A 27,452-nucleotide genomic window follows, 5' to 3' on the forward strand; every position below is an offset into this window, starting at 1 on the left:
CTCATGGAACAAACACCAGACTATCTTCAGCTGTTTGTTCACCATTTTGCCATAGCCTCAGACGACTTTGGTCTGACAGTATGTATGACACTTGTTATATGAGAATGTTACTTGCCCTGTGTCAGCCCAAGCCTGGATGTTGTCCAGGTGTTGCTGCTTTTGGACACGAACTGCTTCAGTATTTCAGGAGTTGCAAGTTATGCTGAATATTGAGCAGTCATCAGCAAATATCCCAACTTCTGACCTAATGATAGAGACAAAGTCATAATTGAAGCAGCTGAGGATAGTTGAGTAAGACATTACCCTGAGGAACTCCTGGAGAAATATTCTGGAGCCTCAGATCACTGACCTTCAACAAGCACAACCATCTTCCTTTGTGCTGTGTATGACACCTGATTCCCATTGACTCTAGTTTGTCTTTGGCTCCCTGAAGTCACACTTGTCAAAATACTGCCTTGAATTAAGGATGTCACCATTAGTTCACTTCTTGTGTTTGTCTATTTTGGATGCAGGCTATAGTGCAGGCTGCAGTCAATTGGGCCTGGAAAATACAAACTAGGCATTAGTGATCATAATCACGTTGATTAATGCCATTTGGATAGCACCATTGACAATACCTTCCATCACTTTGGATTTGTCTTGCTTTTTGTCAACAGGACATAGCTTGGCAAATTTCCACTTTGTCAGATAGGTGACAGTTTTGTAACTGTAATGGAACAGCTTGGCTAGATTAAGTTCTAAACCAATTTTGGACCACAGTCTTCAGTATTATGCTGGAATATTTTCAGGACCCTTAGCCCTTGCAGAATCAAGTGCTTTCAACTACTTTTCACATCAAGTGGAGTGAATCAAATTAGCTGGAGTGGTATCTGCGATGCTGGAGACCTCAGAAGGTGGAAGAGATGGATCATCCACTCAATACTTTTACCTGAAGATGGGTGCAATATTTGAGCTTTGTCTTTTGCATTGATGTGCTGGGCTTCCCTGTCAATATCAATGGGATATTTATGGAGACTATAACTCCTTTTCTTTTTGTTTAAGTGTCCACTATTATTTACAACTGGATGTGGCAGGACTGTAGAGCTTACATAACAAAGTGCAGAGCTGGTCGAACACAGCAGGCCAAGCAGCATCAGAGGAGCAGGAAAGCTGACATTTCGGGTTGGGACACTTCGACCTAGGTCCGAAGCATCAGCCTTCCCACTCCTCTGATGCTGCTTGGCCTGCTATGTTCATCTAGCTCTGCACCTTGTTATCTCAGATTCTCCAGCATCTGCAGTTCCTACTATCTCTGCTGAGCTTAGATCTGTTTTTCGTTATGACAGCAGCAAGAGGAGGCAATGGACCAGTGATATTAACCCTGGATTGTTAATGCAGAAACCAAATTAACATTCTGGGGGCCCAGGTTCAAATCCTGACATGCCAGATGATGGAATTCAATAAAAATCTGAAATTAAGAGCCTAATGATGACCAAGAATTGATTGTTTGGGGGAAAAAAATGCTAATCTGGTTGATTGTTGAAGAAAAACCCATCCAGTTCACTAATGTCCTTCATGGAAAGAAGCTGGTATCCTTACTTGGTCTGGCCTATATGTGACTCCAGACCCACAGTAATGTGGTTGACTTTTACTTGCCCTCTGGATAATTTGGGATGGGCAATAAACGCTGGCCTAGCCAGTGATATCCTCATCCCATGAATGAGTGAAAAAAAGCTATCACTCACCACTTATGCTTTTTAGCATGTGAGTAGTGCTGTTTTGTAGCTTCGCGATTTTTAGGAATCCCTGGTAATGTTCCTGAAATGCTCCTGGAGTCGATCCCCTGGCATGATCCCCTGGTAATGATGGAGTAGGGTATATACCAGGCCGTGAGGTTACAGATTGTGTTTGAGTACAATTCTGTTGCTTTGTGTTTGAAATCCATTCCATTTGACAGGATGACAGCACACAACACACTGGAGGATATGCTCTATATGAAGACTGGTGTTTGTCTTCTTAAGGCTACACGGTGTTTTTCCTGCTACTGCTGTCGTGGACATATGCATCCTCTAATTATAGATCGGTTAGGATGAGGTCAAGTATTTATTTTTCCCCTTTGATGTTTCCGTAATCACTCATTGCAGACCTAATTTAGTAACTATATTATTTAGAACTCACACAGCTCCGTCAATAATGGTGTTGTGAAGCCACTGCTGCTATTTTTTTTCTGAAGAAAAGTTTCGACCTGAAACGTCAGCCTTCCTGCTCCTCTGATGCTGCCTGGCCTGCTGTGTTGCTCCAACTCCACACTGTGTTATTAATGAACCAGATGAGTTTTTAACAACAAACAGTTCATGGTCATACTAGACTAGCTTTTAAGTCCAGATTAACTATGAGTTTAAATTCTACCTTTTGTCAATGTGGGATTTGAACCTATGGTTGCAAAGCATTGGGTCAGATTACTAGTACAGTGACAATACTACTGTACCATTATCTTTTGTTAGTAAGTGATAAAGATTGTTTGAAATTAATTGTTGACCCTTTCCCCTGATTTCTGATTATTATTGGGATGCTTTTACCATGATTACAAGTACAAACTATTTCCTCAGTGTTTCTGCCATTTCTTTGATTTCCATTATTACTCACCCCTTCTCATCCTCTAGGGAAGGATCTTACCTACTCTCTTCCTTTTTATGTACTTGCAGAAGTTCTTATTGCCTATACTAATCCTTCCTACCTGAGCAACATAATACACCTTTTCTTTCATTTTGACACAATCTTACACTTTCACAGGTAGTCATGGATATTTCAGTCTTCTCACAGACTCCATGCCTCTCAATGGGATATCTTTGCAAGTTATGACATATTTGCTTAAGTGTATGATAATACATATTTAGAGACAACTTTTAATTTATTTCCCAGTCTGCTTTAGCCAACTTTGTCTTCAATCCTTTCCAATTGTCTGTGTTTAATTTTAAGATTCTCCAACTGAGTGTGAAATTCTTTCGTGTTATGATCAAGGGAAACTCGGGACAGGCAATAGCCGGACAGAGAAGCTGTGAAGCATTTTGTGAATAAAAAACAAAAGACCTCTCTTCCCTAGAGGATCCTTTACTCTAAGTTTATTAATTAATCTTCTCTCATTACACAGTTTCCAACCTAAAGTGGCCTTTAGATGTATGTTGCACAATATATTGTTCTAAAAACCTGCCCTTAATAGACTCAATGAATTTGTCCTCAAACCTACCTTTGCCAATTTGACTTGTCCAATTTATATGAAAATTAACATCTCTTACCATTATTTCAGTGCCTTTCCTTCAAATCACATTATTTCTGGAGGTATTCTCTATCTACCAGTGTGGTTACTGTTAGGTGGTCTATAAACCACTTCCACCAATGACTTCAGTGACTTTATTCTCTTGCTATTTCTATTCCCACTCAAACAAATTTCATATCTTGTTCTGCTGAGCCAAAACATTTTATCATCACTGTACTGACCTCATCCTTTATTAACAGAATATTTGGCAACAGAATCTGGATTGGGGACAAAGTATGTGTTGGCTCTCTTCCAAATTGCTTCCTCATTCAACAGTATCTCTTTACATTATTCCTGTGCATTGATGAATCTACAAGTGAGTGACATGCAGGCTGCCCAGTTGTTTGGCGACTGCAAAATGCCTGTCAACACATGGAAGGTTTTACAATTATCAATACAGAAGCAAACTTGGTACTGGAGTGAACGTCTCTACTGGATTCAAAAAGTTAATTCTGCTTTCACTCCACAGATGCTGTCAGACCTGTTGCGTCTCCTAGCAATTTCTGTTTTTACTTATTTTTGTGATGATGCTGTCATCTTTTGAAAAATCCTTATCACAAAATAAAATTCATTAAACTTCACAGGAGCAATTAGTGATGGGTGATAAGTTGTGACTTAGTCAGTGACACCACTTCTACAGAAGATTTTTAAGATGTTCAGTAAATGCACAGTGATAAGTGAGGTAGTGAACTGCTTTTGGCTTGTGAATGCAGAGTGCAGTGCTGGTTGAGATTGCTGTAGATTTGTGTTTTAAATGGTTTAGGTTACTGATTAACAGCCGCCTCCGGCTTGGACAGCCAGTGAAAGGAATTGGATCCTGTGCAGTTGTGTTGTATTCCCACAACAGTATTCTGCTCACATTCAAAACACCCATAATCCTTGTAGGAGAAATTAGTCTCGACTTAAAAGGCAGAATATAGTCAGGTCCCAAGTTCAGTAATTTTAGGAAATTCTCTTATGAGAGTTCCTAAGTACATTATATAGAAACTTCAATCCCTGCCATTTGCACTTGTACTAGCACCACCAGAAGGTATCAGATTGAATACAGTGGCCAAATGCAGAGGACTGAACAGAAACAGTGGCTCAAGGTGGAAAGCTGTGACAAGGGCGGGGCAGGAGAAAGGCGCATGAAATTAGTGGCCACACCAGTGCATTGTAATCACGTACAGAGTTGTATCTTGTTGAACATACTTTTCACAAACATTACAGATGTGAGAGAGCTTTTCTAAAAAAACTTAAACAAAGGCATAATTGTACAAAATTCAAACTGAATGAATGACCTGAATTAAAACAGAAGCAATTTGTCCGTTTGTTTCTAACAGGGATTAGATTCTGCCTTTTGTTATTGTGGGGCATGAATACTTTGTCTTGTTCATGCAATGGTCTTGTTATAATCTAATTTAATATAAATCTACCAGCTGATTCACAGTGCCTGTCAGTTAATGTATTATAGGATATGCAACGTACTGTGTGCACTAGTCTAGTTATGGTCCAATTAAGAATTAAAAATAAATGAACCACTGTTTATTGCACCAATTTAAACAATTGGAATAAGGAGTGTTGCACCTTTTGTTTCCTGGTATTTTGCCTTTTGTAGTCACTGCTATGTTTTTATCTCAAGTACAACGTAGGATAGTTTGTTCACTGATCTTGCCCTTGTCATTCTGTGGCTGATAGACAAGACTATCCTTCATTTGTGCGTAACTCATGTTGCCTCTTTTTCTTATTCTGAGATTAAATGCTGAAAACCAATGCACAACTCGACAATTGTCTAAATCTCAACTGGCCAAATTCATCTGTTAAGCACCTGAATATCTGTCAAAATAGAAGATCAGGGTGATTCTCCATACAGAAGTCCAGTGTTACAAATATAATCAAGCTTTTCTGGCATATTATACTGTCCCGATGAGATGCCCAAGGTATAATACAATCCGATACAGCATGGCCAATATTATAACCTGTCCATTTAAGCATGTCCGCAGAGTAGTGCAGTTAGGACGCTAAGGACAAAATCTTCTAGCCTAAGAAAAAAAAGTTAGATTGCCCAACCTGCAGAGCAAGCAGTGACCAACTCTTGCAGAGCTGTCAACTCTGAGTGATTGAAGCTCCAGGAGACTGAATCCCCTCCTGGGGCTGGAGGCAAGTCCTGTCTCATGCCAATTAAAACACCTTAACCTAAAAATACTAAAATGTGACATGCCAACTAAATGTGTGCAGGCTGATATTTATGCCTTGGTGAGGGGGAGGCCACCCGCAGTGTAAATTCTATTACAGTGTTTTAAGGGAAGGCTTTTTGCATTGTTTCCTGTTTACTTTACAAGTTGATTTGCATATAGTCATGTAGGACAAAGCTCTGTCTAAACTCAGCCTTTTGTGTTGCCTGAAGAGATTTTATTATCTAATTAGATAAAAATATACTTTATCATGGTGTATAAACCCACGTGCTTTAATCTCAAATATTCACATTCATTCCACCTTTTAATTACTGTAAACTTTAACATCAGCCAAGTGCCAAAATACTTTTTTTAATTAGCAGTGCAAACACTTCACAGCATAATGTAGATCTGAATAATTTTCTGCAGATATCTTCTTTAATTCAGGAAGAGATTCAGACTACAGTTTTCCTCTTTTGGGCTTTGTGATTCTATAGAGGTCTGCTTCCACTAAAAAAAAGCCCACCTCACCTTTTAACGGATGATGAGTTGTTCTGCTGATCTTTAAGGGCTAATATTACACACTTTATTCTGGCAATTCTTTTTATTCATTCCTGAGATGTAGATGTAACTGGGTGAGTCAGGATTTATTCGCTATTCTTAATTGCTTCAGAAAAAAGTTGTGGCGAGCTACCTTGGTGAACCACTGGGGTATAGGAACACCCAGAGAGCTGTCAGGAACGGAGTCACAGGATTTTGAATCAGTGACAGATAAGGAACAGTGGTGTAGTCCCAATTCAGGATGGTGTGTGTCTTGAGAGGAAAATGCAGATCCTGATGTTCCTATACAGATACTGTCCTTGTCCTTCTGGGTGGTAAAGGTCACAATGTTGTGACACAAGAACTCAAACAAAGGGAAAAAGGGTAGACTATACATCTTAACAAAGTGTGGGGCTTCATGAACACAGCAGGCAAAGCAGCATCTCAGGAGCACAAAAGCTGACATTTCGGGCCTAGACCCTTCATCAGAGAGGGGGATGGGGTGAGGGTTCTGGAATAAATAGGGAGAGAGGGGGAGGCAGACTGAAGATGGAGAGAAAAGAAGATAGGTGGAGAGAGTATAGGTGGGGAGGTAGGGAGGGGATAGGTCAGTCCAGGGAAGACGGACAGGTCAAGGAGGTGGGATGAGGTTAGTAGGTAGAGGATGGAGATGCGGCTTGGGGTGGGAGGAAGGGATGGGTGAGAGGAAGAACAGGTTAGGGGGACAGAGACAGGTTGGTCTGGTTTTGGGATGCAGTGGGTGGAGGGGAAGAGCTGGGCTGGTTGTGTGGTGCAGTGGGGGGAGGGGATGAACTGGGCTGGTTTTGGGATGCGGTGGGGGAAGGGGAAATTTTGAAGCTGGTGAATGCCCTTTCTTAAAATACCATCTTGGCATCTTTCATATTCACCTGACAGAGCAAAAAAGGCCTCAGATTAACATAACAACCAAAAGACGAATGTTTTTATCCCAGTGAAACTCTTCTCTCTGCTATTTTAATGAAGGTATTAACCTATTTATTTTAGTTGTTTAAAACTCCTTTAAGTGGCTAACACCCTTAATTAGAGCACATAGAGGAGTGTCGTACTGTGTTACGCTTTGTCAATTAACACTGACTACATTAGTTTCTGGGTTCTTAAAGTGTTGCCAAACTGAGGCACTAAGTTATTCGTTTAACTCCTTCCTATGAGAATATACACTTTGAGCTTACACTCCAAGCCATTCTAAACTGGAGTGATGACAGCGTTGAACATGACAGGAAAATCTTTAGGGGAACTGAATACTGCACTCAATGACTTAAAGCTACCGCAGCATGGGGTAGGAGCAGTTCAATATCCATAATATCCTTACGCCCGGAGGAGATGGTGCTGTCAATATTTGCAGCAAGCATCACTGAAGTGGTGGCCAGCAGTACTGTGAAAACAATAATGGCATATCTTTATAAAAATGGCATATCTTTTTAATAATGGCATATATTCATTCTGTCTCACATCCCACAGCACCCTCATCCCAAAATTTCAACTGATTTTCAAACTGTACGTTCCAGCTCCCTTCACCCCTACCCTACCCTCGCACCCTGCATCTTTCAGACATCCAGGAATGGCAACCTGGTCAGGTTCCGGTCAAAGAACAATGTAAGTGAAAAAAGTAGTGATGATGAAGAAACACCATCATTCAGTCACTTACAGCCACAAGTTGCAAATATCTTCAGCCCTGGAAGCTGATGCTTAAAGGTTTTATGTTATTTTATCTTCACTGTACTGGCAATGTGCTGGACATGACTCTGAATTTGGTGTTTGTGGCAAATCATGTACCAGATATCACTGAGGTTGTCCTTAGTGAAGTGTCTCACATGGTGCGGTTGTTTCTGTTACTCAATGGCAATGATTGCAAAGTAGATGATGTCAAGTCATTGCTACACTAACATGGCCTTTACTGCATTTTGCACTGGATATGTGGGTTCATTTCACATGTTACTAATGTTACCCCAACGTGGGTACTGTATGTTTAAACTCTGTGCCTGGTAACTCTGTAGTACGTAGTGTCCTGACTCTGTCACCACCTGACTGCATTTAACCTGTTTGAAATAATGCCAAAACACACTATTATAGCTAAAGAATGAGAATTTTTCAGGCTTAGAATAGAATTAAAAAGGACTTCCATATTTAGCAATCACAACTCATTCCAAAGTACTTTCCAGCCAATTAACAGCTTCGGAAGTGCAGATGCTGTTGGTGATGTAGAGCCTATGTAAATACAGTAAGGTCCCACAAAAACTGCAATGAAGTAAATCATCTGTTTTAGCAAAGTTGGTAGAAGGATAAGTGTTGGCTAGGACAGGAGGAGAGCTTTCTGTTCTTTTCTAAATGCCATGGAACATTTTACAAGCTCCTGAGAACTTTAATGTCTTATTCAAAAGGCAGCATGTTTGGAAGTTTACTAAGGGTGGAATCTTAAAGGGGCCTGAATGATGTGGCGAGAAATATGCTAGAATTCCATGACAAGTCCAACGAGGCCTATCAGGAACAATTCAGTGCATCTTTTAATTAAGTTTTGGGCGTTGACATGAGATTCTTGCTTGGTGAGTTATCTGTTTAGGGGGCTTATTGCTTTTTAAAGACCTTAATAACTGCATATTTCACTTTCTTTCTATTCAGGTTCTATTGTATCATGCACTGAAAGCAAACTAAATGTTGAGCATTCTTGACATGGAAGTCAGAGAGGGTACCTGGTCACTTCAGCTCACTCCTGGTTGGAAACAGCCTCCACCTTACACATCACACAATAGCATCTCAGGGCATGAGCTATGGGCACCAGCGGCATGCACCTCTCATCCACAGACATTGGCATCTGTTATTTGCCTTCTCTCCAGCATCTTCACGACACCTCTTGGTTACACTAGCAGTGTGCTCTGAAAGAACAGAGCTGCATTACAGGGTGCACTGGCAACTAACAATGGAACTGCTTTGCCTTGTTTATTTGCTCACTTGCAGAACCAGGCAGCTTCTGTTGCTACTCAGCAGTGTCCAGACAAGGGAGCGTACATCACGCTGAATGGCAGAGTGCCACATCCATCTCACACATACACCATGTGTCAACAGCTTACGTAACAAACATACCATATGGGCAGCAAGAATGAAGCCATGTCTCAAAGTCTTTGGGGAGCAGTCCCTATTGGTGACCAAAGAGGTACCTATCTGTTAGGGAGCCTGGCACAGTTAGGGGTCAGATAACTATTTGGATAGCTGGCTTGCCATGCAGAGTGATGGCAGCCATGTGAGTTCAATTCCTGGGCCGGCTGAGATCATCATGAAGGTCTCACCTTCTTGACTTGCCCCTCGTCTAAGCCATGGTGAACCTAGATTAAAGCCATCACCAGTTGTGTCTCTCCCTTTCTCTCATGAGAGAGCAGCCCCTATTTTAATCCCCAGCACCGTAAGTCAAAGGTAGCCTCCGATACCAGTCCAGGGGATTAGCTATGGCCAGTTGGGGTCGTCTTGGTCATGGAAGTAAGTACCTCTGCAGTCTGGGGAGTGGGTCACAATTAATCCTGTGGCTCCATAGGCTGTGTTTCCAGTCAGGGAGATGTACGGGCATCAGTCAGGAACTTCTCATCTGGGAATCTCCAATTGGGTTGTTCAAGAGGGTGTCCCACAGCCAGTCTGTTGGGTCCTTCCAGAGAAACTAGAGGAAAGCAAGATTGGGGAACAAAGGGTCTCAGGGACCTATACATGCAGATTGGGAGCTGCGGGCTGATGGATGGATGGTGCATGGCAATTGTGAAGTGGGGTAATAATATTTGTAAATTAGTGGGAATATAGCATACCACGGATGGGATGGGGATGGCTTAATATGGGAAGTGTGTTGAGATGAGCAGTTTAGACATATACTCTCTAGAAAAATGAGAGGCGATCTATTTGAGGTATTTAAGATGCTAAAGAAGCTGATGACGTAGACATAGAGAGAATGTTTCCACATGTGGGGAAGTCTAGAATGAAAGGTCATAGTTTTAGGATAAAGGGTGTCAATTTAAAACAGAGATGAGGAGAAATTACTTCTCCCAAAGGGTTGTGAATCTGTGGCATTCGCTACCCCAGTGTGCAGCAATGCTGAAACATTGAGTAAATTTAAGGAGAAGACAGACAGATTTTTAACTAGTAACTGGTTGAAAGGTTACGGAGAATGGACAGGAAAATGGAGTTGAGGCTGAGGTAAGATCAACCATGATCGTATCAAGTGGCAGAGCAGGCTCAGGAGGCTGAGTTGCCTACTCCTGCTCCAGGTTCCTGTGTTCTTATGTCCTTATGATTGTTCATGGTCAGGAGCACCTTGACTTCATGAAAGCAGCATCACCCCCAGACCATAGTAAATGAGGTGACCATGCCAGGCCTGATCATATGCTGCCCCCCTGTGAAGCCAGGGTGCTCCTGACCATTTCCCCCCTTCTCCAATATGTTCAAAGAGCCTGTTCATCATCAAACTGGGTGACTTCAGAATGCCAGTGCTCATTCAGGTGCACGGTGAGTTTTTAAAGATGGTGCAGGTTCTGGTCTTTTGGCAAATCTCTGGTGAGTGGCTAGTTTTTTTCTGAGAATGGTGAGAGATAAGATGGGGTTAGAGTTGGGTGAGTGGGTACTATGGGGTGGGTAGTTAAGGAGGCAGGATACGGCAAGAAATTTCAGTAAGCCTCATGCAAAAATCCCACCTTGAAACTCGACATAATTGACACTTAGTCAAATAAACATAAAGTTCAGCCCTAAGTGTCAGCCTAGCCTTCGGCCTCAATTCTGTTGTTTAAACCCAAACATTTTCTGACTTGAGGCGATACTGCTTCCACTGTTGGGAGTTTAAATCCTATTTTGTGGTGTCCTATCTGTGCAGGAAAAGTTTAGTCAGGATATAAATTGTGTGGTAAAGATTCAGTTTTCAATTGTGTGTGGCCTTGGTGAAAGCATCAATGACCAGGAGGCCTAGATTAAAGAGAAAGGGTGTCAGGTTCAGAGGAGATGTGAAGAAAAATTCTTTCACCCAGAGAATGATGGGAATCTGGTACTCGCTGCCTGAAAGGGTGGTAGAGGCAAAAAAAACCCTTGAAACTTCTAAGGAATATTTAGAGGTGCATTTGCGATGCCAAGGCTATAGGCCCAGTGCTGGAAAGTGTGATTAGAATAGACAGGTTGCTATTTTTAACTAACGCAGGCTCGAAGGGCCGAAGGGCCTTTTTCTATGCTGTACATTTCTATGACTCTACGGCTTTATAGCCCAAGTTTCCATCTGTGCTGTTGTCTGATTGGCAAAAATGCTGGTAAACTATCCGTTTTCCTGTGGTTTTCATGTTCTCATTTAATTTGACTTGGGACACACACAAAAAGGATGGGTAATTCTGTATTACCTTGCACAGAACTCTGCCCTCAGACCTGTCAACAGCAGCTGCCTTGTACTTAACTTTCTGCCTTATCTTTTTCACTCTCCACTGACATTGTAGTTAATTCAAGTTGATACAAAGCATTTTTTAAAAAATACACACAGGACAATAATCTTAACAAAACAGTTGAAACATTGGGAATTAAAATCTTGTCTCAGTAATAGGGACTATGATAACAATCATTGATTAGCATAAAAAAACAAGAGAACTGTTTAAATTCACCTGGACCATCTCTGATACCTCCCTCTCCCCCCTTGAACCTCTCTGTCTCCATCTCTGGTGACCGCCTCGAAACTGACATCTTTGTCAAACCCATCAACTCCTACAGCTACCTCTCACCCACCTTCCTGTAAGAATGCAATCCCCTACTTCCAATTCCTCTGCTCCCAAGATAGGGCGTTCCACTTCCCAACATCCCAGATGTCCATTTTTAAGGACCATAACATCCCCCCACCCCGCCACTGGTGATTGAAATTGCCCTGAAACACATCTCTTGAGTTTCCTGCACTTCTGCCCTCGCACCCCCTTCCTTCTAACAAAAATAAAGACAGAATTCCCTTGTCCTCACACATCATCCCACCAACCTCCGCATCCAACATATCATTCTCTCCACTTTCACCACCTGCAATCCAAGACCACCACCAAGGATATATTTCCCATCTGCCTTTTTCATGGATTGCTCTATCTGTGACTCCCACATCTGCTCCACACTCCCCACCAGCCCGACCACCCCTGGAACCTTTCCCTGCAACTGCAGGAAGTGCCATACCTGCCCCTACACCTCCCCCCTCACCCACATTCAAGGCACAAAAGAAATCTTTCATATCAGACCTGCACATCCATCAACATGATCTACTGCATCCACTGCTCCTGATGCAGCCTCCTCTACATCATTGAGACCAAGCAGAGACTCGGAACCGTTTTGTACTGCATCTATGCTCTGTAGGCGACAAAAGACAACACCTTCCAGTCGCCAACCATTTTAAGTCCCCCTCCCACTCCCTCGGTGACAAGTCCATCCTGACCATCCTCTAGTGTCACAATGACGCCACCCAGAGCAGCACCTCATATTCCACCTAGTGAGCCTATAGCCTGATGGCCTAAACATGGAATTCATCAGTTTTAAAATTTCCCTAACACTGCCTCATCCCTGTCCAACCCTCCCTTCTCATCCCCACCTCCTTGACCTGACCCAACCCATCCATCTTCTTTCCCATCTATCCACCCCACCCATCCCACTGACCAATTGCCACCGCTCCCTACCTGCGCTCACCTATCACCATCCCACTGACCTACCCCAGCCCCAACCCTCCTCCTATTTATTTCCCAGCTCCCTACCCCCTCCCCAGTCCTGATGAAGGGTACCGACCTAAAATGGTGACTTTCCCACTCCTCTGATGCTGTCTGGCCTGATGAGTTCCTATAGCTCCACACTGTGTTATCTCTGACTCCAGCATCTGCAGCTCTTGCTATCTCTGAATCCTCTGTCTTTACCCAGTCTGGCATATCAGCAATTCACGATTCACAGGAATGTGGTTGACTGTTTACTGCCATCTGAAGTAGATCCACCAAATTCCACATTTCAAGGGTAATTAAGGATGTGGGCAATCAATGCTGGCCATGGCCAGTGACACCCATACTCCACAAACAAAAACAAAGATCAGTTAAGCCAATTTTTTTTTGCTTTGATGATTAATTAGCATTTTCAGAAATATTGATTTTTATTCTTTTCTTTAAAAATTCTTCACCAAAGCTCTGTTTTCAGACGAGACTTTTTAGGTAGTGAATGGTTTAATATGTGATAACAGCCCATGTCTCATTTCTAATTGTTTTGCAAGTAAAGTACAAATGATCCAATTTTGAAAGGTCTGAAAACGTTAAAAACAAAGAGAACTGGTCCAGAGCTTGTTTAGTTTAAGGAACCATTCGCTGTGAAAAAGTTTCAGGTTTAAGACATCAGCTTTACTTTAATTAATCACTGACAAACTGGAACATTGAATGAACGTAAATTGATACTTTTGTAATTAATTAATTAAAAGTAATGAATTTTATATAAAATCAACCTAAAAGCTTTAAATAGATAAAGATATTTAACGTACTGCTCCACTTGATGCATAAAACTGTAAACGCATCAGCATAGGCCCTATGCTCGCACCTAGCACAATGCAGGCTAAAAGTGAAAACTCTTCATCTTCAAGAGATAACAAGGTGTGGAGCTGGATGAACACAACAGGCCAAGCAGCATCTTAGGAGCACAAAAGCTGATGTTTTGGGCCTAGACACTTCATCAGAAATTTCAACTGTTTTGATGAAGAACATGCTACATTTGCCAGTTTTTAAAAAAATCTTATCCTAAACATTTTATATTTGAATGATAATGAATAAATATTAATGTCAGTAGTAGAAGGGATTTTAATATACTAATTGCTTACTTCTCACCAGGCTAACTACAGGCCATTAATGGGATATTGGGAAGGGAGGGGCACCTCAGCCGCACTAATGCTACACAAGGTCCACATGTCACAGGTTTTAGGTGGAGCTTTAAATGGCCGAGGTATCTGCTATCTTGTTTTGAGCTTGAAGCTGCTAAATATGCAAATCAGTATCCTGCGTCATTTTAGATCTCTAATTGCAACTTTCAGGTGCAAACAGGTATTGCGTTTGTACAATTGCATGTGTTATTGAGTGGCCTACGTCACAATCCTGTTGAAACATGGTTGAGGAAATCTGTGAAGTTGTTGGATAGGGTAAAGGAATGGCTGGCTGACTCAATTTTGCTTGGTACACATCATTGTCAGCAATTAAAATTGGCAATTAAAATAGGGGCAGCACACTGGCTCAGTGGTTAGCACTGCAGCCTCACAGCGCCAGGGACCCAGGTTCAATTCCAGCCTCAGGTGACTGTCTGTGTGGAGTTTGCACATTCTCCCTGTGTCTATGTGGGTTTCCTCCAGGTGCTCCAGTTTCCTCCCACAGTCCAAAGATGTGCAGGCCAGGTGGATCGGCCATGTTAAATTGCCCGTAGTGTTCAGGGGTGTGTGGGCTATAGGGGGATGGGTCTGGGTAACGCTTCTGTGGGCAGCGTGGACTTGTTGGGCCAAAGGGCCTGTTTCCACACTGCAGGGAATCTAATCTAAAATGGCCCAACCAACTTTATCATGTTTCATGTGAACCACTCTCCCTCAGTAAAGCAATATGTCAGGAAATATTTTGGTAAACGACTGGTTAATAAGCTCATAAAGCAAACGAGAAATCAGTCTGAATTTTCTGAAGTGAGTCACACAGGCTGGAATGGTATTTTGAAATTTGTTAACAGGAGTAAAGGTGACAGTAAATTCCTCATACTCACAACACCTCTGAGTAATTCAGTTAATTGGGGAAGAAATAAGTACTGAGCACTGAATTAGTCCTGGCAAGGAGTTGTATTGTTGGCTTTCAAAGTAAATAAAAGGCTAGCTTGTGTGAGTGCAAAGTCACAACACTCCTGCACACAATTCTTGGGAACATAAGTTCTTAAAGTCAAAAGTTTTATTTTTTGTCCTGGTTCTGGTCACTATTACTCCCTGGCAAGTAGTATTTAAATACATTACATTGAATCACCCAACCAGGGTGAAATGAATGAAACATTGGATTAAACCGTGTTCTTTTCATTTGAATATTTCTTTGCAGAGTAATGGAGAAAAGGCGAAAAGAGAAGCCACTGATATGATTGATGGCCTGTGTGCTATCCTGGAACAGCGCAAAATGAAACTCATCAAGTCAATTGAGGACAGTCATTCATCAAAACTGGAGAAACTACGAAACCAAATGGATGAATATCAGGGGATGCTGGAAAACAGTGGGCTGGTTGGATATGCCCAAGAAGTACTAAAGGAAACAGACCAATCCTGCTTTGTACAGACAGCAAAGCAACTGCATGTTAGGTAGGTCCAAAAATTTGTATCTCTGCTGTAAAACAAAAACAAATTTTCGTACTCTCCAGTGATGCCTTTTGGTCTTTACTTTTGATAAAGTCACAGTATAATTTCTGAATTTCAGAGAATGGGTAGCTCTGTCATCTCTCAGAGCACATTTCTCGTCATGAGGCATCTTTAACACAGGAAGTATGGTTTTGGGGAAATAGTGGATGTCATTTATTTGAAATTTCAGGAATATTTTGATAAGTTTCCACGTTAAGAGGTTAGTAAACAAATTTAAACACATGGGATGAAAGGAAATACATTGGCATGGATTCAGAGCTGGTTAATGGACAGAAAACAGAGGAATAATTGGATCATTTTTAGATTGGCAGGCAGCAACTTGTGCGTTGTCTAGGTATCAGTGCTGGAGTCCCAACCATTGAAAATCTATAACAATGACTTAGTTGTGAGGATTTTCCATTTGCAGATGACACAAAATCAGGAGAATGTGTGAGATGTGTAGAGGATATGAAGATGCTTGGGATTTGGAGACGTGTAGTGAATGGGCCAAAATTTAACACATGCAATGTAGTGATGCTTCAATCCATCCAGGCCCATTAAAATATTCTTTCTAAAAGAGGCCATTATCACTGTTTTGGGAGTCTCCTGTTGGGACCAATGCCATACATACACACTTTGAAAGACTTATTGCTGGAGATATTTGGTATTCTTTTCTTTCACTTGGATGTTTTAAAGGAAAATGAGGCACAAGTTAACAGAAACAATTCATAGAAAATGGGGATAGTCAGACATAATTGATCTCACAGCACCTTGTTCATTCACAGGAAATAGAGTCAGGACCGAAAACCTCTGGTGTTCCTGCACACCCCCAGCAGCAACAGTAACCTGTTCCTGAGTTGGATGCTCCTCATCCTCCACAGCAGCCTGCTGCTGTTCCTGAACCTGCCATTGGCCATGCTCTTCCCTCACATGTCCTTGCCTCCTTCGGTACACAGCCACAGTTACCGATATCCCAACAGTCACCAGGTCCGCAGCTCTCACTGGAAATGACCCAGAAGGGGAACAGAGATGTTTTTCGATCTCAGAAGATTCACTGGTGTCACACCATGCTGATGGAAGCTGAGTGCACTTCGCAACAGAGTGGGACATGTTGAAACTGGATGGCGAGGAACGAGTCTCCGTTATCCATCCACATTCAGGCCCAGCCTGTGCAGCAAATGGTGAAAATGCCATGTTGGCTGAGTGACCACCCAAAGTCATTGCAAAGGGAGTGCTCCAATACCCTTCACATCTCGCAGCCACATTAAACACTCAACTTCATACCCTTCAGCACAGGTCTTAATTACTATTACATGAAAGATGATCAATAAATTTTCTTTCGTTTTGTTCGTTGACAGGATGTGGCTGTCACTGGCTAGGTCAGCATTTATTGTGGAATGCCAATTGCTCAGAGAGCAGTTATAAGTCACCCACTTTGATGTGGGACTGGAGTCACATGTACGACAGATCAGATTACTTTCCCAAAGGTTTATTCATGAAACAATTTTTAACAGTGGTTACATGGATGCCATTGGGCTAGCTTTTCACTTGTGAGCCTCACACAGACCTCTGGGAAGTTGGACAAATAGCAATTTCCTTTCAGTCAATGTTGGCCTTTTGTAACATCATTGCTGCTCACTTCATTACTGAGATGCCCAAGTTCAACATGCAATCACCAATGGAATGTAACAAAGCACCTTTGACTAGTATCTGACCCCTGAGCGCCTTCACTCCACATGATAGCAAATGGCCCATGAAGCAATTGCAATTTAAATTTAGCTGCATTTTGCAAACGGCTGCTTGTGACAACAGTGTAGCTTCCAGCAGACTTAGATCCTACACTTTCTCCCATCAAACCAACACAGACTCTGGTCACCTTGGGTGTTATTTCTGCTTTTTTCCAGTAGCATTTCACATAGAAAGGATGTCAAGTGGTGGCAGGGAATGCAGCTCACAGTGGCACTGTCAGCACTGGGCCCAACCTGGTCACCAAATACCACCCCCCTCCAAAAAGCCTCTATATCCAATATTACCTTGCAGCCCATTCTACTTAATGCCCCCCCTCTTGTGGACACCCACCATTTGAACCTCATCTCTAAGTGTTGTCCCTGCCCCCGACATTACTGGGCACTGCCCAATCCTCCCTTTCCCTGGCCTGCTTTGTCTTTTCACAGTATTCCTCATATCATCAGGTTGAGAAGTTTTAATGATTTTAACTGCCATTAATTTGTTCAATATTATTTCCTTTTCTAATATTAATATCTTACAGTGCCCCATATACATTAGTCACTAGGTTTTCCATTATTTCTGGGAAACTTTTAGTAATTTCCTCTGTTAGCTTAGGTTTCCTCCAACACAGTTCTTAACCCCACCTGAACAAATGCCTTTGCCTTCCACCCTCAGCTTGAGTCCCCCACTCTATCAAGCAGTGATCTCACTGCTGCCCACAGCTGCCCACCCTTAAACCCGCCTGGTTAGAAACTGTATTTGCTCTAAGGTCTCTGGCTGACTTGAATGACTAGCCCCCTGACTGTTCTGTTTGCAGCTCCACAACTGACAATACATGCTTGCCCTGATATTGGTGCTGGTCCCATAGGATGGATTGCTGACTGCTGACCATTCCTTGGACTGTACTGGATACTTCCACTGAGCATGAACATCCTGGTTGGACGACTGACCATGCTAAAGTCCCTGGACTGAAGATAGTCAGACACCCGGACTGACAGTGGTCTTTCTTTGACTGGACTGTCGACTCGCCCCTACCCACTTTCTGACATGGCCATTTGGTTACATTAATATGTGCGTTTGCTGCATCGGGAGCTGGCACATGCTGTCGGAGCTAGAATGACAGCTCAGTGCATTGTACAACAAAGAGTCCCCTCCCAGCAGGCTCCTACTGACCAGCATGGCTCGCAGTCTGTCTGTGTGTCTGCACAAAACAGCACCTCAAAATGGCAGCACTGCCTAGAATGCCAATGTGCAAATGGTCCTGTCATGGCATGGAATCACAATGCAGGACATTGGATGCAGCCTGAATTCAGATAGGGGCTAAGTGAATGAGTGCGCAGAGAGAAAGTGATGCAGCCTGGTCCAACCTGTGACTTGTATCATACAGTCATACAGCACAGAATAGGCCTTTTGGCCCATCGAGTCTGTGCCTGACCGTGTCCCTGCTGAAGCCTTTCCTTGCTGGTTGGTGATGTGCTCTGCAAGTCTATGCATTGTGAGGGGCAAGCAAGTTTATCAGAGAGGTGCCATAATGACAGCGATAAGTTGGCAGACATTGAGGCCAATGTCCATGTAGAAAAGATGCATTTGATTTGCCACCATGTCAGGTTTCTACAGAGAAATCTTGTGGCACTGTCTAGCATGATTACATCTGGGTCAGAAGCTTCAGATTCAAGTGCCGTGCAGGAATTGTTGGCCGTGAAAGGTGCATTAACGACATGACAGGCAAATTGATTTTCAGCTTGCAAATCCTTCCAAGATGCCTAACAACAGGAAGGAGGGAGTTTCCTGGTCCATCATCCTGCTGAAGACAATGGTAACCCACTGCTGTTCTTTCCTGTTAGTGTGGACTAGTCAGGTGGAAGTCCATGGCCAAACCCTTCAAAATGAGGATGGGTAAAAGGCAGACCATTACTCTCTACACTCTTTACACCATTCTTAGTTACTTTCTTTGACTGTCACCAAGTTAGGATGATATTGGAGTCCTTTAATGGCAGGTGAAACTTGATTCATGACTCCATTCCTAGGTTTTCAGATTTCCAACAGGGCTTTTTCACTGTTTCCCGTTGTCAGCCTACACACAGCTTCCAAGCTAGCCAATTCCATTCTGGATATAGGCCTGGCCTACCTTTGTACAGTTGAGTCAGCTTTAAAAAGCTTGTGATTCATGACCTTTCAGAGATATCATGATTCATTGTTTACTTTAGGGAAGCTTTGAAAATGTGAGTCCTAAAGATTCTCCTCGTTGACTCCCATGCAAAGACTTATGCCCCTACACCCCACCCCCCAAACAAACCCTGTGACCCATTATGGTGCAACACCGTAGTATGTCCATACCCTCACCCCCTTCTGTGGTCCCTCAGAGACCCTCACTGCCAAGCTCTGGCATTTCATGCTCATTCATCCACAAACACTTTATATAAAAGCAATGAACCTTATAGTGACAGTTGACACCATAAAATAGCTAAAGTCTCTTCCTATTACAGGCCAAATAACCATCTGGATCCTTCAAACCGCAAAACACTTGAAAGTTAACCATGTGTAAATAAACATTAGGAATTTGATAGGAGAGATTAGACAGCCAGAGCAGTATCCCAAACTTTTTCTGTATGTGCCCTCTTAAACTGAATGTTATCAACAATGTGCCCTCTCATTTATTTAGACCATCTAGAGTCTATTCAAATGCAATTGCTTATAATTTACATAGATGATTTGGAGTTGGGGATCTCATGAAATGTGACAAATTTTGCGGATGACACTAACATGAGGGATGGAGCAAAGTGCGCAGAGGACACTGAAGATTTGCAGGAGGATATAGACAGTTTAAATGAGTGGGAAAAAGGTCTGGAAGGTGGAGTACAATGTTGATAAATGTGAAGTTATCTATTTTGGTAGGAATAACAGTAAAAGGGACTATTGCTTGAACTGTAAAAAATTGTAGCATACTGCCCTGCAGAGGGACCTGGGTGTCCTTGTGCATGAACCACAGAAGTTTGGTTTTCAGGTACAACAGGTAATTAAGAAGGCAAATGAAATTTTGCCCTTCATTGCTGGAGGGACTGAGTTTGAAAGCAGGCAAGTTGTGTTGCAGCTGTATAGTGTGCTGGTGAGGCCACACCTGGAGTACTGCGTGCAGTTTTGGTCTCCTTACTTGAGAAAGAATGTACTGGCACTGGAGGGGCTGCAGAGGAGATTCTCTAGGCTGATGTCGGAGTTAAGAGGGTTGGTTTATAAGGAGAGGGTGAATAGACTGGGATTATATTCTTTGGATTTTAGTAGAATGAGGGGAAAATCTTGTAGAAACACATAAAACTATGAAGGGAATAGATAGAGAATCAGGGAGGATGTTTTCACTGGCTGGTGAAACTAGAATGAGAGGACATAACCTCAAAATTAAGGGAACCAAGCTGAATTGAGGAGGAACGTTTACACCCAAAGGGTTGTGAATCTGTGGAATTCCCTGCCCAGTGAAGTAGTTGAGGTTTCCTCATTCAAAGTTTTTAAAGCTAAGATGGATAATTTTTTGAACGATAAAGGAATTAAGAGTTATGGCGAGAGGGTGAGTAAGTGGAACTGAGGCCATGATCTCATTGAATGGTGGGGCAGGCTCAAACGGCCAGATGGCCTACTTCTGCTCCCGGTTCTTATATTGTATGTTGTTCTGTCCTGCTGTGTTCATAGTCGTATCATCTCTGATCTTACATCTTCCACTCAGGCCTGTGCTCTCTGTGTCCTGGCTAATCATCATCAGTCGCCATGGACAGGAGCAGAAATAATTGATCTGGTACTCTTGGTATACTTTACTTTATTGAATTACAGTTATCTGTAAGAATTGCTATAAACTTTCAGATTGCTTGAAGCAGGAAAACAGAAACATTTGATTTATTTTATTCCCAGTGAAACTGAAATGAAATTTACAAATGCTGTCCTGTTAAACTGATTTAGCTCAGTCCATCTGTATATTGAATTTAAATTAGAAAATGAGACTGTAGGCCTTTGGACCATACTTGCTGCGCAAACAACATTTTGTGTAGAATTAGAAATGAGTAGTACTAGCCAACTGTGGCCTTCCATCATTAAATATCACATGGACCCATCTCAGAGATTTCCATACATATTCCAAAATGTCTGTTAGACATTGCTTTGTTTCCAAACAGCCCCAGTTACTTGAAATATTGTTTCAGCTTCAGTGCAAATGCAGTAAATTTGGAGTGAGGAATGTCACAAGCTGTCCACATCTTACTAGCTTACAGATAAAACACAAACTTGTTCCAATACTTTAAATAACCCCACAGAGGCCAGTATCCCATCACCAAGTCACCATTTGTTTACACATGAACTGTCCTTGACAGCATCGCTGACACTGACCCTTCTTATGTGTTAGCCAGATTAATAACCCTAATTGGGGAACTGATATGAGAAACTATGCAGTCTAGCTGGCTGACCTTGTTACAATCACGATAGCCCTACATAATGTTTTTGGTCAGGGGTATATAGTAAAATCAGGAACACAAAAATGTAGAAAAGAAACAGGCCATTCATCTTCTCAAGACTATTCAATCTATAAATGAGATGATTGCTTATTTGCATATCTTGACTCCATATTCTTTTTCACTTTGTTTACCAAACCGCTATCATTTTCAGCTGCTTCTGAAAGGTTTTACATTTTTCTACCTATTTGTAATAATGACATCTTTCACTAAGCCTTTCCTAAACTTTCAGGAAGATTGAAGGACCTTCTATTTTGATTCTTTTAACATTCAAAAATTAACATATAATAAACAGAGGAGTCATTTTTACTTACACTGCTTAGGAAATTAACTGATTAAGTTGATCACTCTCCCATTATAGAATTAGTCGGTTTTCATGTCCATTGAAATTAATTCACTGTCCAAGTGCCAAAGATAAAAGACACCATCCATATTTTTGTTTTGTTCTGGCAGCAAGAATAATGTCAAATTTTCTGTGGAATTCAGATAGTTGTCTTGCCGTTCATTGGGTAACTGTTTGGTAACTGACATTTCATTACAATGTGTGAATGGGTCTCTTTGTATGTAACCCCTATGTGGAAATATATTTTTGGGGACGGCGAATGTTGTAGCCTTTTGTGACCAATCATTGATGACTCGTGGATAGGGTATTTCACAGCTACCAATGCTCCTTTCTTGGCAGAGTTTAGGGGTCTGTCTAATTATCAGAATTTGTAGATCGACCTCTACAGATTCTTAAGAAGAAGAAGCTCTTGTCATACAAGACAAGATAGTTTGTTTCATGGTGGCAGTATGCACAATTCATACTTACAAGTTAGACATAATTACTATGATCAGGAAACAGGTATATTACATCTATCTGTATTCGGATCATATGCAAGATTAACTGTTTCTCTGCCCAAAAACTGTAACATTACCACTTTCAGAGTTATACAACAGCGAACTGTTGCTATTTAACTACTGCTGGACACTTTAAAGAATGGAAATCATGTAGGTGAATTAGTAAATAAATGGGACATAGGTTTGAGCCATTCGAAATGGGCACATTTCGGAGAGTTTCCACAGAATCTCCAATTTCAAGGTTATCAAACTCTAACGCTCACATGGATGTAAGTAGCGACACAGATTGCTCAGCCAGATGGCTTGTCTTGATGTTATAGCTTCTGCGTGTTTCTGTGCATAAATTGGAATTTCAAGACTAAAAGACTTGATTTGCAATATGAAGCGTGGTTGATATTTTAATGCTTCAAAGGCACCATACTCACACTAACATTGTCCATCCTGGAGGAAAAGGCACCAAACTGATTTTGCTTTCTATGTCCTAGTATGCACATGGCCCAATCTCCCCTAACCAACCTCCGTTTTCTCTTTGACCTCTTTCAAACCAGTGAGAAATACCTTTACCGGTACCTATTAAAGGTAGTGTGTATCTGCCCCATCATTCCCTATCTTCCATTCTTATTTTTTTTCACTTGTCTGATCTAGCACACTTGTCCTCTTACAGAGTACTTATTTTCTTTCTTTACTTCCGAAAATGTAAGAAAAATCAATCAATAGGCTATTCTGCTTATCCAAACTATTACATTGTGTCGAATGTCTGACCAGTGATATCCACTCTCCATCAAAACATCAATTCCTTACTAAAAAGAAGCACTGAACACCTACTCTGAAGACAATGTTGTCCTGCTATCTAGGCAGCGATGTAACATGGGAAGCAGCATATCAGGAAGGGTTTCATATTACTGGAATCCCAACAGCTTTGAATTCTATTGGATCCACAATCTATTCAAATCCTTTTTAATATGGCTCTTGGAGCAGGAGATATTTTAATAAAATTGCATCAGCATATTTTGAAATAAAATGTAACTTTTCCGTGTTCAGTTCTAAAGTAGAATTGTAAATATAACAACGTTGGATCAATCGTTTTCAATGGAGCGAAACCATTGGCCGGTTGCCAGGAGACATTTCGAGCAAAAGAAAAAGAATTATCCCTGTTGTCTCATCTTACAATCAACTTTGGCTTGAGAAGCAATGTTTTTCATTTTTCTTTTGTGTTCTTTGTGCTTTAGGATCCGAATGGCTACTGAATCCCTGAAGACATTCCAGCCAGCTGCAGAACCCACTTTCACAGATTTCAGTCTGGATATTTCCCGAGAGGAGAAACTCCTTAAAGAACTGTCATTCACAAGTGGTGAGTTTGTCCAGAGTAAACTGTCTCTCACTTGGCTTAATATCTATTAGTAAACCTGCAAAATGATCTGAAATAATATCTTCTGTTGGCCTTCCAAACACTCTCACTTCAATTCAATTCAATTAATTCATTGGAAGTCTTGGCTATAGTAGCTGTGCTTTAACTGCTGTCCTTTAACACATATGTCAGGGGATGATAGAAATTTTAAAAAAATTCTGGCTTTGCCAGTGATGTACGTGCAATGAAATATTTCTATTTAAAAAACTCATTTTGGTTTTAAAAGAGATCATATTTGCATTTTTACACTTACCAAGATTGTAATAAGAACAGAAAGAACTGTGGATGTTGTAAATCAGAAGCAAAAACAGAGGTTGCTGGAAAAGCTCAGCAGGTCTGGCAGCATCAGTGGAAAAAAAATCAGAGTTAACATTTCAAGTCTGGTGACCCTTCCTCAGAATGTAACAACATTGAGTTTTCATTCAGATTATTGAACATTGACAGACTTTATCAAAAATAACTGTATGGAAGGGATGGTAAGAGAGGAAATCTTCTGGAACTTCTTACACTCAGACTTCACTTCCATATCATTTGGTATGTATGTTATAGTTATGAGATAACTTCTTCTGCAGGCGTTCTGTAGCTATTCTTAGAGTAAAGGCACAGTTAATCCTTTACTTCATTATTCCAGGTTCATTCTCAGTACCCCTTTTAATCGTCAACATTTAACTATTTACTCTGACTTTTTCTCTCCTGCAAATCAGTTTTGCTTGAGGCATTAATCTCCAGCAATGTTATCAACTCTCTAGGAGGATGCGTAACAGGGTCACTCCACTGATGACGACGTACTCGACAAACTTAAGATGCTGAGATAACAAAGTGTGGAGCTGGATGAACACAGCAGGCCAAGCAGCATCTCAGGAGCACAAAAGCTGTCTTTTTGGGCCTAGACCCGTCATCAAACCCTTCATCGCTCTCTGATGAAGGGTCTAGGCCCGAAACGTCAGCTTTTGTGCTCCTGAGATGCTGCTTGGCCTGCTGTGTTCATCCAGCTTCACACTTTGTTATCTTGGATTCTCCAGCATCTGCAGTTCCCATTATCTCTGAAACTTAAGATGCTGTTAAATCTTTAATCAGTTAGAAGGTTTTAATTAATTAATATGTATATGTAAATCCCTGAATTCATTTGAAATCACTGTTTTGAAAAAAACTAAAGGTTTTATCAGTATAAAGAAGAGATGACATTTTGGTCAGACAATGCATGTTAGGTGTGAGGCTTTGTTTAGAGTTTGTGTTTTGATTTGGAATCAGGCTGGTTTTAGTTCTAAAGTACAAATTTATAAACTGCCACATTGATTGTCTACAAATTGTGTGCTTTCTGAACAAAATAGAATATTACTGCAAATGCAAGTTCACCCCATACATGTATGTGTGTATGTGAGTGTGTGTGTGAGAGAGAGAGAGAGAGAGTGAAGGGAGGAAGTGGTGGAGAGAGAGTGTGTGTGTGTGTGAGGGATAGACCAAGAGAGAGAGAGAGAGAGGGTGTGTGTGTGTGTGTGTGTGTGTGTGTGTGTGTGTGTGTGTACAAGGTTAGGCTCATCCTGTCCTAGTTACTGCTGCTACCATGTAATATGATCAGGTCTATGCTCGGCTAAATGAACATTGACACACTTTATTAAATATATCTATACACAAACAATTCTAAGAAAGGACGTTGCCAAGACTCTTACAGACTCTGGCTCCATTACCATGTTGCCTGATGTCTCCATGATAGCTCATCAACTGACACGATCATCAGTTTTACCTAGAGTAAAGGTATAAATAACCTGTTATTCCACCGACAAAGGTCGGTTAATAGACCACTTCGCTTTATTATTCTACATCTATGCCAAGAAACGTAACATGGCCGGGTAGGGAATAAAGATCCCTCATCTCTGCTTCAACAATGTGTTTCAGCCAGAAAGTCAGATGATTATCACTTTTGCATAAGTAGACTTAGTCACATTTCTCGTGTGCATTATCCTGTAGGCCTCTGACAAGATTGTCACATTAATTCAAACAGTTTTAATGAGCAGTTTTGAGATTTGGGCCTATATCAGTAAAGAATGGATGTGATTACTCAAGTTTAATTGACAAAGGACTCATAATGAGCAGAGATAAGATTAGGCACTTATGTATAATAAAAGAGGAATCAGGGATTGAAGTAAACAGGATAAACAGGAGAAGTGTATAGATAATGCTTAAGAAATTTAGTGGGTGTGAATGTGTTTCTTCTCAACAGTAACATCTATGGGATGAAGTGATCATTGAATCCCTATGGTGGGGAAACAGGCCTTTCAGGCCACACTGTCCCTCTCACTCAGACTCATTCCCTTGTAACCTGGCATTTCTCCATGTCTAATCCAACTAACCCAACTAATTAATTCCATCCCCTATTCCCAATTCCTCCACCTCCGCCGCATCTGATCCCACGATAAGACATTCCACTCCCGCACATCCCAAATGTCCAAGTTCTTCAAGGACCGCAACTTTCCCCCCACAGTGATCGAGAACGCCCTTGACCGCGTCTCCCGTATTTCCCGCAACACATCCCTCACACCCCGCCCCCGCCACAACCGCCCAAAGAGGATCCCCCTCGTTCTCACACACCACCCCACCAACCTCCGGATACAACGCATCATCCTCCGACACTTCCGCCATCTACAATCCGACCCCACCACCCAAGACATTTTTCCATCCCCACCCCTGTCTGCTTTCCGGAGAGACCACTCTCTCCATGACTCCCTTGTTCGCTCCACACTGCTCTCCAACCCCACCACACCCGGCACCTTCCCCTGCAACCGCGGGAAATGCTACACTTGCCCCCACACCTCCTCCCTCACCCCTATCCCAGGCCCCAAGATGACATTCCACATTAAGCAGAGGTTCACCTGCACATCTGCCAATGTGGTATACTGCATCCACTGTACCCGGTGTGGCTTCCTCTACATTGGGGAAACCAAGCGGAGGCTTGGGGACCGCTTTGCAGAACACCTCCGCTCAGTTCGCAACAAACAACTGCACCTCCCAGTCGCAAACAATTTCCACTCCCCCTCCCATTCTTTAGATGACATGTCCATCATGGGCCTCCTGCAGTGCCACAATGATGCCACCCGAAGGTTGCAGGAACAGCAACTCATATTCCGCCTGGGAACCCTGCAGCCTAATGGTAGCAATGTTGACTTCACCAGTTTCAAAATCTCCCATTCCCCCACCGCATCCCTAAACCAGCCCAGTTCGTCCCCTCCCCCCACTGCACCACACAACCAGCCCAGCTCTTCCCCTCCACCCACTGCATCCCAAAACCAGTCCAACCTGTCTCTGCCTCCCTAACCTGTTCTTCCTCTCACCCATCCCTTCCTCCACCCCAAGCCGCACCCCCATCTACCTACTAACCTCATCCCACCTCCTTGACCTGTCCGTCTTCCCTGGACTGACCTATCCCCTCCCTACCTCCCCACCTATACTCTCTCCACCTATCTTCTTTTCTCTCCATCTTCGGTCCGCCTCCCCCTCTCTCCCTATTTATTCCAGAACCCTCACCCCATCCCCCTCTCTGATGAAGGGTCTAGGCCCGAAACGTCAGCTTTTGTGCTCCTGAGATGCTGCTTGGCCTGCTGTGTTCATCCAGCCTCAC

General features: G+C 42.2%; 1 protein-coding gene across 5 annotated transcripts in view; it reads left to right on the forward strand.

Moving 5' to 3' along the window:
- The window catches only part of trim36 (tripartite motif containing 36), a 104,209-nt gene that overhangs the window by 48,051 nt on the left and 28,706 nt on the right, over positions 1–27,452 (forward strand). For all 5 annotated transcript variants that reach the window (XM_048528038.2, XM_048528039.2, XM_048528040.2 and 2 more), the window contains 2 exons: positions 15,081–15,334; positions 23,658–23,779. In XM_048528038.2, coding sequence (XP_048383995.1) covers positions 15,081–15,334; positions 23,658–23,779 — 376 coding nt within the window. The remainder of the gene's footprint in view (positions 1–15,080; positions 15,335–23,657; positions 23,780–27,452) is intronic.

The sequence above is a fragment of the Stegostoma tigrinum genome, chromosome 3 (assembly GCF_030684315.1).
Source record: "Stegostoma tigrinum isolate sSteTig4 chromosome 3, sSteTig4.hap1, whole genome shotgun sequence".
Classification (NCBI taxonomy): Eukaryota; Metazoa; Chordata; class Chondrichthyes; order Orectolobiformes; family Stegostomatidae; genus Stegostoma; species Stegostoma tigrinum.